This window comes from Somniosus microcephalus, chromosome 2 (genome assembly GCF_052327205.1).
Source record: "Somniosus microcephalus isolate GS21.2 chromosome 2, FLI_Smic_1.0, whole genome shotgun sequence".
Lineage (NCBI taxonomy): Eukaryota > Metazoa > Chordata > Chondrichthyes > Squaliformes > Somniosidae > Somniosus > Somniosus microcephalus.
Window position 1 is genome coordinate 100,156,074 of NC_140988.1, and position 13,002 is coordinate 100,169,075.

The 13,002-nt window shown below is 49.4% G+C and overlaps 1 protein-coding gene across 5 annotated transcripts in view; it reads left to right on the forward strand.

Annotated features, from left to right (window-relative positions):
* The window catches only part of dclk2a (doublecortin-like kinase 2a), a 622,375-nt gene that overhangs the window by 477,375 nt on the left and 131,998 nt on the right, over positions 1–13,002 (forward strand). For all 5 annotated transcript variants that reach the window (XM_086011612.1, XM_086011622.1, XM_086011598.1 and 2 more), the window contains one exon: positions 889–961. In XM_086011612.1, coding sequence (XP_085867738.1) covers positions 889–961 — 73 coding nt within the window. The remainder of the gene's footprint in view (positions 1–888; positions 962–13,002) is intronic.

A 13,002-nucleotide genomic window follows, 5' to 3' on the forward strand; every position in this document is an offset into this window, starting at 1 on the left:
TTGATTTTTATTTTGCCCTAAAATGTGGAACATGTTCCTGCTCCTCTATGACCTGCTGGCATCAAATTCAAATTCCAGTACCAAATTCCAGATTTCAGGCAATAAATCACATTCCTACGAATAAGACGAAATGGAAACTCAGTAATCTTGTGAATGTCCATCCACTCAATGCACTGTGCTGACATACTGGAGAATCCATTTCGTCTCGAAGTAACAGTTTACTAGTTCCCACATGTTACAACTATACAGACACGTAAGAGCCTCACCCATCAGGAGCTCATATCAGAGAAACGTGGACCCCTGCCCATGATTTTACCATCCAATAGAGGAAGCTCACCTGTGCTTTTCTGATATACACTCCAGAAGGCAAAGCTCTGCACAAGGAGCCTGCATTTGAAAAATCAGCCCTATATAGTAAGCACTAAATTACAGGGTACTTAGACGCATATTGACCACTTTATTGCCACTGTATACCAGTCACATACTCACCACTAGACTAGACCATTAGGGTGTACAGTTATATACTGACCATTTCTATTTTCTTCATGTGGTTGCAACAATCAATGGCAAATGCTTTTCAACATCGTGTCAGAATTTTTTTATTACAGAGCGACATTTTGTTAATTTGCTGCCATCTGTTGCCATTTTTCTAACAAAAACCTTATAACCATGCCCAAATGGATCCGAGTTGGAATTTAATTTGTTTGCCACTCACCCCTGCAGTAATCCAGGAAAGAGTGGAGATAATTACGGGAACGAAATGGCCTTTTCCTGCTCGAAATACTGTGTGAACCTTAGACTTACTTTGTGCAGCCTATAGATTCTTTAAGGTGTGATTGTTGAGAACTCTGTAACTATCTAATGCTGTTAATCATTATTATCTTACAGATTATTCACCAGATAGGTCTGTCCACCAATGTGAATGGAGTACCTCAACAAGCCAATGGCATCAGCCCTGAAGGTAAGTGGACCTGCTTTGGAACAGTCTGCCTGTTGGTTGACTTTACTACACAATGAGCTCCTAACGGTGCAGTTGAGAAATGTTGCTTTGGCGAATCAGCGGAAACTTTTTTATGCATTTGGCCTCTGCTGTGCCTGACCAGGGAATACTCAATATTGTAAATGCGTAAAATGGATCCCAATCTCAACATTGAGGATCCCATATTTTAATAAGTGAGAAGATACATATGTTAAATAATTATGCCTTTAAAAATGTTCTTATGGACTGGCCAAAGGGTTGAACTAGTAAGTTTCTTAGGGGGTGAAACTCGATTAAACTGAAAAACGTGAGCGGGGAGCATGAAGCGTGATCTGTCCGCTCCAGTTCAAAGTGGTGGAGGCAGCACGCAAAATTCATGCTGCCTGCTCATTATGATTGGACGCTGATCTCATAAGAATATAAGAATTAGGAGCAGAAGTAGGCCGTACAGCCCCTTGAGCCTGGTGTGCCATTTAATAAAATCAGGGCTGATGTTCGACCTCAACTCCACATTCCCGCCCAATTTCCATATCCCTTGATTCCCTTAGAGTCCAAAGATCTATCGATCTCAGCCTTGAATATACTCAACGACTGAGCCTCCACAGCCCTCTGGGGGAGAAAATTCCAAAGATTCACAACCCTCTGAGTGAAGAAATTTCTCCTCATCTCAGTCCAAAATGTAAAAAGTCACACAACACCAGGTTATAGTCCAACAGCTTTATTTGAAATCACAAGCTTTCGGAGCGCTGCTCCTTCTTCAGGTGAAGTAGTGCACCTGAAGAAGGAGCAGCGCTCCGAAAGCTTGTGATTTCAAATAAAGCTGTTGGACTATAACCTGGTGTTGTGTGACTTTTTACATTTGTCCACCCCAGTCCAACTCCGGCATCTCCACACCATCAGTCCTAAATGGCCAACCCCTTATTCTGTGACTGTGACCCTGTGTTCTAGACTCTCCAGCCATGGGAAACAACCTCTCAGCATCTACCCTGTCAGCCTCCCTCAGAATCCTATATGTTTCACTGAGATCACCTCTCATTCTTCTAAACTCCAGAGTATAGGCCCAATCTACTCAATCTCTCATCATAGGACAGCCCTCTCATCCCAGGAATCAACCTAGTGAACCTTCATTGCACTGCCTCCATGGCAGGTATATCCTTCCTTAGGTAAGGAGACCAAAACTGTGCACAGTACTCCAGGTGTGGTCTCAGCACTAAACGTGCTGCTGGTTGTCTTAGCGCTCAACAGGGGAGCCAATATCGGATGCAGTCTACTGACCAATAAAATTTTGCCTAAACTCTCTGCACTACTTAAAGGGAGGTGCTTTGTTGCAGCAGCATTTCATTGTCACTCTGAAGCCATGGCTCAACAGGGAAGAGAAAGGGCAAGGAGGTTCTCAGATGCAGCACTGGAGGCCTTGTTCCTGGGGGTGCACAGAAGACGACAGGTCATCTACCCGCAGGGGGGCAGGAGGCCTTCCAGACAGCATGCCAGAAGGCAGTGGGAGGAGATAGCCCAAGCCGTCAGTGCCATGTGTGTTCCCCCCAGAACCTGGATGCAGTGCCGCAAGAAAGTTAATGACCTCACACGAGTGGTCAAGGTGAGTGAATGCCATATCCCACCAACTGCACCACTAGCCTCACACACTGCTCAATGCATCACACCCCCATCACTCAGCTACCAACAATCTCTACCAATCACCACTCATACCTCACAATCATAGCTTCACCTCACTCTCACACCACTGCTGCAAGACTCACACCCACATCCCACACCTTGCACACACTGCCAGCTATTCAACCATGGCAGACACATCACCCAAACACATTGCACCACACTCACTGACACACATCACCCAAACACATTGCACCACACTCACTGACACACATCACCCAAACACATTGCACCACACTCACTGACACACATCACCCAAACACATTGCACCACACTCACTGACACACATCACCCAAACACATTGCACCACACTCACTGACACACATCACCCAAACACATTGCACCACACTCACTGACACACATCACCCAAACACATTGCACCACACTCTGACACACTTCACCCAAACACATTGCACCACACTCACTGACACACATCACCCAGACACATTGCACTACACTCACTGACACACTTCACCCAAACACATTGCACCACACTCACTGACACACATCACCCAAACACATTGCACCACACTCACTGACACACATCACCCAAACACATTGCACCACACTCACTGACACACATCACCCAAACACATTGCACCACACTCTGACACACTTCACCCAAACACATTGCACCACACTCACTGACACACATCACCCAGACACATTGCACTACACTCACTGACACACTTCACCCAAACACATTGCACCACACTCACTGACACACATCACCCAAACACATTGCACCACACTCACTGACACACATCACCCAAACACATTGCACCACACTCTGACACACTTCACCCAAACACATTGCACCACACTCACTGACACACTTCACCCAAACACATTGCACCACACTCAATGACACACTTCACCCAAACACATTGCACCACACTCTGACACACTTCCCTTCCTCTTGCAGGCAAAGGTGGCACACAACCACTGGGAGCACCAGCAGACAGGTGAAGGGGAAGCCAGACTTCAGAACCTTACTGAGCTGAAGGAGATAGTGCTGGAGATCATTGGCGGGACCATCACTGAGGCCGCGGTGAGCGTCCAGGTTGAAAGCATTGCTGATGATGGTATGCTCATACCTAATCCTTCTTTTCACACCCCACTTCCCCCTCATCCCACAATACCTTCTCACTTTCAAGCTGCTGATGGTGTAAGCACGCACATCTTCCTTTCTTACCACAACCCTACCCTTGTGCCTTTCTCCTTTCAGATACCCAAGAACTGCCACCAGCCCAGTCTGTCCCTGACGTTGTGGAGGAGGAGAGTGATGGAGAAGAGGCACCATCACTCGATCTGACACTTCCAGGCACCAGCTCAGAAAATGGCACTGCATGTAGTTTAGAGGGTAGTATAGAGGCGGGATCTGCACGTGGTGAGTAACCCGGCACGAGTGGGCTGCATCCAGACCAGCAGGAAAGGGTATCTTGGGTGCCAGCTCCCCGGAGGGCGAGTGCACTCACAAGTTCTGCTGCACAGGACTCAGATGAGGACTTCAACGGGGTGGCCTTCAGAAGAAGGGTGATGGGCACGCATACAGAAATGCTTGGTGCAATGACAGACCTGCCAGAGAACCTCTTATCAGTGTCAAGGAGCGTGGAGGAGTCCGGCTCCAACGTTGCACGGGGCTTTGCGCAGAGCTTGGAGTCCATGATTTCTAGGTTGGAAATGATGGCCAACTCTATTAGGACACTTGTGGACCCAACCATGATGCAGGGTCTGATGGGCGATGTCGCAGCTTCCATTGCAGCACAAGTGGAAGCGACCCAATGTCTCAGTGCTGCAGTGTAAGCTCTAACTGCTCTCATGCAGTCTCAGCTTCCTGCCACGCAAGTTCAAACTGATGCCATCATGGCTGGGTTTACGAGTGTGGAAAGAGGCTTGCAGGGTCTCACAGAATTCCAGCAATCTGCACTGCAACAGATGGCTAGGAATGCTGTGGCGCCACCCTGGGGGGAGGGGCAGTGACTCCATGGAGCACGAACCTGTGTCCTCTCTCAGGATGACAGAATTCATCCTCCCACCACTGCCATTCCACCAGTGCCCTTGCTGCTTACTCTCAGCCAGCCCAGACTGCTGCCACCCAAGTCGAGGTGGTGCAGTCTACAGCCAGGCCTTCTAGGCCTAGAGCTGCTCGAGGTGGTCCTGCAAGGCCATCTGCAGTATCCCCCCACTGAAAGTCAGCAGCCTTCCACCAGCCATGCTGCAGCCACTGGGGTAGCATGGCATAGGAGGACGAGATTATGCAAAAGAACACGAAAGACAGACACTAAGGGAATGCACAAGGGTGATTAGTTGACCTTGTGTAGTTTTGCATTGATTAATTTATAAATGCAGTTTGAAATGTTTGTTTTGTGGTGGTTCTCATTTCAGCTTTGTGCTCAAGAGGACGCTGTAATGTTCCATGACAGGAATGGATGGTAAGGTGGGGAAATGGGTATCTGGGGTTTAATTTAGGAGAACCAGATTCTAATGAGGTGCTTACGGATGGCCCATCTAGCCAGCCTGCCTCCTCTCTTCCTCCTCCTCCTCCTCCTGAGGTGGTCACGGAACCCGTGGTGGCAAGGGCTGCGCCCTCATGATGCCCAAGTTGTGGTGGATGCAGCAGATCACCATGAAATGGGACACCCGCTCCGCTGAGTACTGGAGGGTTCCTCCCGAGCGGTCAAGGCAGCGGCACCATTGCTTCAGCACCCCAATGGTCTGCTCGATGAGGTTCCTCGTGGCAGCATGGCGCTCTCATTATATAAGTACTGGCCACAAGTGGTTGCAGAGGGGAGTCATCAGCCAGGTGTAGAGCGGATAGCCCTTGTCTCCAAGCAGCCACCCTCAGATTCGACGTGGTGGCTGGAAGATTGCTGGCACACCAGACTGGCACAGGATGAAGGCATCATGACTGCTACCAGGATACCGGTCATTCACCATCATGATGTGCTGGGTGTGGTCACACAACAACTGCTCATTAAGTGAGTGGTAGCCTTTGAAGTTGCAGTACATCTCAGGATTGATAAGCGCTGCCCACAAAGCCATGTGTGTGCAGTCGATGGTGCCCTGCACCATGGGGAAGCCCAATATCCTGGCAAGCTCGTTCTGCCTCTCTCTGTTCAGAGAGAAGACAATGAAGTCCCTTCTCCTGGAGTATAGAGCCTCTGTGACCTCCCGGATGCAGTGATGGACGGCGAACTGCGAAATTTTAGCTATGTCTCCTGCTCCAGACTGGAAGGAGACAGTGACGAAAAAATTGAACTTGCGGGCCACTGGGAGAGCCGTGGTCACCCTGCTCTGAGGCTGCAGGTCTGGTTGCAGGAGGTGGCAGAGTTCCGTAACCACCTCCTTGGTGAAGCAGAGCCTCCTAATACACTGCTCCTGGCTTAACTGCAAGTTGGAGAAGTGCTCCCGGAAGACCCTAGGTGGGTAAGGCCTCCTGCTGAGAGCCCTCCTGCCCCTCCTCTTCCTCCCTCAGCAAGCATCGTGTTGTAGGAGTGCTTGAACTCCTAACGAAAGTACTGAGACTGAAACTAGCAGTTAACCAAACGTGGTTTAATGCACGAGTAAAAGTTACAAACAAAAACGCAGGAGAAACTCTATACAGGTCTGTACACCAACTGGTTCCACGAGGACAGAGGGGGAACGCCTCTCCCCTCTGACATCATGACGTCATCACGTTTCCCGCCGTTGGGAATGTCACGTGACCTGCGTGATGACGTCATCGCGCTGGATCGCCCTTTTACCGAACCCGCGCTGTTTATACAGAGCAAACACTTAAAGGTAACAAGCCCCTGTAAAAGGCAATTATATACATTACTGCAAGAGTCTCTTGGTTGCTTTGCCACAGTGTCCTCTTTGCTGCCTCGTCTCCATCTCCCTGTCATACTCCAGCACGAGGGCGACTGCAAGTAGAGCCTCCATGACTGGGATCAGCTGGTGTGAGCAGAACCCTTTAAATCAGAAGCAAGACATTCTCCACTTGCAGCAACACTCCTTGTCACCTCACCAACTTTAAACAACTCTAGAAAGCTCCAAACAGTTGCACAAACTTACACACAGCCAGTAGAAATCCAAAAGCAAGTCAGCTGCAAGTTGTTGCTGACCCTTTAAATAGCACTGGTGGGGGCAATGTTACCCCTCTTTTTTTTGTAGGGTGCATGGCCCATTCAAAGTTTCGCGCATGTGCGAAATTTCACATTTGAAAAGTTGGTCCCGGGCTGCCCCGGACCGGCAGACAGCTGCGCAGACACGCAGCTTAGAGGGAACGTTGGTGGGGGTCCTTCTCGCTGCTGAACGTGTGTTCAGCTGTTCGTGATGGAGAGGGCATTGAATGGTGGAGCGACGTCGAAAATGGCAGGTTGTGCATAAAATCGGCGTTACACACTGATTAACATTATGATCTGCCTCATTATCATTTTGTAGCAAGCGCAGGCAACAGCCGTGCTGCCGACCTGCCCAAAATGGCAGCCTCCGCGGGACGCACTGGAAGTGGGCAGAAGTGAGGCAGCCGCCATTATTTGCTCCGAAACCGGCCTTATCAGCCGGCGTTAAGGTGCTGAATATCACGGCCTTAGTCTCTCTGAACAGCTGCATTTTATTTCTTTAATCCTTGCTGACTTTCCCATAGAACATAAGAATATAAGAAATAGGAGCAGGAGTAGGCCATTCGGCCCTTCGAGCCTGCTCTGCCATTCAATGAAATCATGGCTGATCATCGACCTCAATTCCATTCACCGGCCTTATCGCCGTATCCCTTGATGCCCTTACTAGTCAGAAATCTATCGACTTCTGTTTTGAATATACCCAATGACTGAGCCTCCACAGCCATCTGGGGTAGAGAATTCCAAAGATTCACCACCCTCTGTGTGAAGAAATTTCTTCTCATCTCAGTCCTGAATGGCCTACCCTTTATCCTGAGGCTGTGGCCCCTGGTTCTAGACTCCCCAGCCAGGGGAAACAACCTCTCAGCATCTACCCTGTCAGTCTCCCTCAGAATCCTATATGTTTCACTGAGATCACCTCTTATTCTTCTAAACAAGGGAAACATTCTCCCAGCAGCCACCCTATCAAGCCCTGTAATAATTTTGAATGCTTCAATGAGATCCCCTCTCATTCTTCTGAATTCAAGAGAATACAGGCCTAGTTTACTCAATCTCTTCTCATACGACAGTCCCGCCATCCCAGGAATCAATCTTGTGAACCTTCGTTGCACTCCCTCTATGGCAAGTATATCCTTCTTTAGGTAAGGAGACCAAAATTGTACACAGTACTCCAGGTGTGGTCTCACCAAGGCCCTATATAATTGGAGTAAGACTTCTTTACTCCTGTACTCAAATCCTCTTGTAATGAAGGCCAGCATACCATTTGCCTTCCTAATGGCTTGTTGCACCTGCACATTCACCTTCAGCGACTCATGTACAAGGACACCCGGGTCCCTGTGAGCATCTGCATTCCCCAATCATTCACCATTTAGGAAATATTCTGCCTTTCTGTTTTTTCTACCAAAGTGGCTAACTTCACATTTATCCACATTATATTCCATCTGCCATGTTCTCGCCCATTCACTGAGCCTGTCGAGATCCCCTTGAAGCCTCTTCACATCCTCTTCACAACTGACACTGACACCTAGCTTTGTATCATCAGCAAATTTGGAAATGTTACATTTAGTTCCCTCAAGCAAGTCATTGATATAGATTGTGAATAGCTGGGGCCCAAGCACCGATCCTTGTGGTACCCCACTAGTCACAGTCTGCCATCCTGAAAAAGACCCGTTTATCCCTACTCTCTGTTTTGTTTGTTAACCAATTCTCAATCCATGCTAGTATATTACCCCCAATTCCATATGCCCTAATTTTGTTCACCAACCACTTGTGTGGGATCTTATGAAAATCCAAATACATTGGGCAGGATTTTCATTGGGCCGTGGAGGCAGGATTGGAGGCATGTGGGGGGTTAAAATAGCAAAAGCAAAAACTGGTGGGCGGGCCCAACCCTGCCTCCAAGCAATTTTAAATAATTTGTGTCTAGTGGTCCCGTCTCCGTCCCGCCTCCAAGAGGCGGTATAGGCCATTAAGGCCCTTAACAACCACTAAATTGGCTCTATAATGCCATTTTAAAAGGCCTTTGTGAGTTTAACCCTTTTCCCACGTGAAACACGCCTATTCTGAAACACGACGGTGAAACCTGGCGGGAGCACAAGTGGATTGCTGACTATCAGGTGCAGCTCAAACATTAAAGAGGAGATTTGATCAGCCATCATTTGCAGGTGGCAGGACTTAGTTGTCTCAGGTCTGGGGGATCTTTTAGAAGGCATAACCACAGCTGTGGAAGTTTGGAGCCTGACACCAATCTCCAGTGTGACCTCCTGGGAAACCCCTCTCGCCACCTTCAATCAGCACTTCCTCAACTGAGGCATATACCAGAAGCATGGGAGCCATTTATTTCCTTCCCTTCTGGGCATTAGATGAGGAAGAAGATCAGCTGCAGCACCAGCAGAACCATGAACAACAGCAGCACCAACAGCAGCAGCAACAACAGCAGCAGCACCAACAGGAGCGCTGAGCTGCTGCTCACCCACCTGAAGTTGCACAGGCCAGAACGAGCCAGCGCATGGAAGCCCGTTGGCGCAGGAGATACCCCCCAAACAGGGTCTACAAACACAGGGTCAGCTACACCAACATGACTGAGCAGCAGTGCCAAAGACAGCTTCGACTTTCGCGACAGGTAGTGGGTGACATCTGCGCAATGCTGCAACAATACCTGGAGCCCAGAGGACCAGGTGGACAACCCTTACCAGTGGCCGTCAAATCACCACCGCACTCAACCTTTTGCCTCAGTTTCATTCCAGGGATCAGCAGCAGACATCAGCGGCATCTCCCAGGCGGCCGCACACAGTTGCATCACACAGGTAACTGATGCCCTCTTTGCCATCGCGCACAATCACATCCATTTCACCAAGGATCAAGCAAGTGTCACGGCGCATGCGGTTGGACTAGCTAATCTGGCAGGCTTTCCAAGGGTGCAGGGCGTCGTTGACTGCACACATGCGGCCCTTAAGGCACCCCATCGCAATCCAGGTATTTTTGTCAACCGCAAGGGCTTCCACTCTCTTAACGTTCAGCTGGTGTGTGACCACAAGAAGGAAATTTTGCATGTTTGTGCCAAGTACCCTGGCAGTTGCCATGACTCCTTTATACTGCGCCAGTCTAGTGTGCCTCCGCTCTTCAGTCCGCCAGACCAACTTAACGGATGGCTACTTGGAGACAAGGGCTATCCCCTGAGGACGTGGCTAATGACGCCGTTGAGGAGGCCAGCCAACGAAGCTGAGGAGCGCTACAACTCCAGCCACATGTCCACCAGAGCCATAATCGAGCAAACCATCAGTTTGCTGAAGATGCGCTTCAGATGCCTGGATAGATCAGGTGGAGCCCTGCAGTACTCAGTAGCCAGGGTCTCCAGGATCGTCGTGGTTTGCTGTGCCCTTCACAGCATGGCACAGCGTCGTGGCTTGCAGATTCCTGAGGACCAAGTGGCTCCTCACTTATCCTCCTCAGATGAGGAGGAGGAGGAGAGCGAAAATGAACATCTTGCAGAGGCCCATCAACCAGCAGCAGCCATACGCGAGAACATTGCTGCCCGGGATGCAAGGAACGCACTCATTTTTGCCAGATTTGCTTAGACTAGCCACTGAAGAACTTTTGCCTCGCATCTTCTTACCTGAGCATCGACAATGGCCAAGAACCAGCTGACTCCTAGCAATTTGACCACCATAATGACAATCCTAGGCCCTCAATGTGAAAGTCCCATTCGCGAAATGACACACGCCACAACCACAGCAATAGCCATCAGATTTTTTATTAGCATTATTGATCTGATGGCTTTTTCACATAAAACATCAAATTTCACACAAGTGACTACCCTTGTGACTATTTGTGCAGTATCTTTCTCTTAAGCGTGCTCCTACGTGGTGCTTCCCCTGTGTCTTCAGCAGATGTGGAGGCCTCTTGCTGACTTTGCTGCTGCTCCTGCCTCGACACCTCTGGGGTTGCAAACCTGTGAGGGCTCGTCAACAGTCTGCTGCTCCTGCGGCTCTGCAGGGGTTGAGACGCCGATCTCAGCTGGGTGTAGACTCTGGTGGGGCTCTGACCGAGGGCTCTGCAGTGGCATGGAAGTGTGAGCGCTTGGAGAGGAACCCCCACTTCCTTGATGTCTGCCACCAACTTCCCTCTCATGGGTCAGGTCCCCTCAGCACTTGCAAGTGGTTTGAGAGCACCTTGCTGCACATCAGGGGGGCCATGGGGACCCGTATCTGTACTGGCACTCCTACTCAGAAGGACGTCCATGAAGGTCGTTTCTCTGCTCAATAGATACCCATCGCTCCTCCAGAGATGTCATTCTATTCTGAGCACTCACCATGTTTTCTGCACTCTGGCGACTTATCACCTCCATGGAGGTTGCCATCCTTTCCTTGGTGATGCGGTCATGCAACAATGACTCCACAAAGGCTCTGCTCATGTTTGCGATGGACTCCACCATTCGCTCCACACTTGCAGCGACCCTGGAGACAAAACCTGCCAGAGACTCCTGCATCTGTTCCTGGAGTTCCAGCACCGCTGATCTTGTGGATGGACCCAGAGGCAGAGGGTCAACATGCAGCTAAGCCGAGCTGGCAGAGTCCTGCGCCCTCCGACAAGGACTCTCCACTGCTGTCCCTGTCTCCACAATCTGCTGATGCTCACTTGTGAGCTGTGATACACCAGGTGGCAACACTATGTCCCGAAGGTCCCACCGAGGTGTGAGTGTCTGCGCTGGTGCTGGGTGCGCTGAATTCTGCTGATGCTGCACCCTCAGAGGTTGCATCTTCCTCTGAGGAGTCTGGAAGCTCAGGCTCTTCCTCCTGGACAGTGGGGATGGGGGCTCTCGATGGTCCTGTGGGGGAGTAAAGGAACGAGTTAGAGATGTGAGGTCAAGGTTACATGCACATTGCATATTGCAGATGATCATAAGTCCATCTGTTAGAGCTTCAGAATCATTATCAGCGACTCATGCAATGTCAATGAGAGAGATGGAAAACTATTCTGTCACTAGCTTGCTGTGATGCACCTGTCTGTCCGTCCGCCACTTGCGCATCAGCTTCCACTCTGATGATTTCCAGGACTGCCTCCTCCCAGGGAGTGAGCTGGGCTACTGAGGGTGGCCCTCCTCCTGTCCTGGCTCTTTCCCTTTTATTGTGAGCTCTCTTTTCCTGCAATGAGGGAGACAAGTGGAGTTTGAGTGAGAATGAAGGAGTGAGTGTAGAGATTCCATAGCAAAGATACTTAGAAGGAGACAAAGATGGAGTGAGGTGGCAAGACCAAGGGCCCTCCCTGTGTGTTGTCAGTTGTTTTCATAGCATCAGAGTGATAGGGAGTGTGAGGGCTGCATAGTCGAATAGTTAGGTGAATGTGAGCATAGAGAGAAAGGGAATGGGTAAGGGTGCATGGATGTCAGTGTCAAGTGGGATGTGGAGGAAGAGATTGCTAAAGCTGAGTGCTGGTGAGGAGAGGCAATGGGGATCAGATTGAAGGTGATGGGAAATGCATACTCACTTTTCCAGTGCGCACAAGGTCATGAAATCTCTTCCTGCACTGAAGCCAGGTTCTGCGGGTAACCGTTAAGGAGTTGACCTCCTCTGCGACTTGCAGCCACACAGCCTTGGTCTGCTGGGGAGGCTTCTTCCTCCCTGATGAAGGGAAGAGCACCTCCTTATGAGATCTAGCTCCCTCAACCAGAGCCTGCAGGGCAACGTCGTCAAACCTGGGAGCAGCCCTAGGTCTGTCGCTGGCCATTGTGACTCCAGGTTCCTCTAACAGTAAATGCCAAAAGGTTGGCAGCCTGCAGAAGAAGCAAGGCTTGTTGCAGACCTTAAATGCAGCTGCAATGATGACGTCGTAGGATGCGACTTTCTGACTGGAAAAACTCATTTGCCAAGGGTTCCCACATGCTGGAACTCAATTGGACAATTAATTAAAATAGCATTAATCTCCCACATTGATTTATATTCGTGTGGATAACACGAAATGCGGATTTTACGACACCAACCCGCCCCTGAATTAAAATCCAGCCCATAGACTTCAGAATGTTTTCTAATAAATGGCAAACAAAATTTGGGCAAAACTACTGTTCCTTAGTGGAGTGGAAAATTCTCATGTGTTGTAGTGCTCTGCCTCCCTATAGCCCTTATGGTTCCCAGTTTTTAAGACTCATTTGTTAACTTTTTCTGGCCTTAATCATGTAAATGATAAGAATGCAGTAACATTACAGAATATTTTCTCAAGCTTTCTATTTAATCTGTTCAATTTTGGATAGGA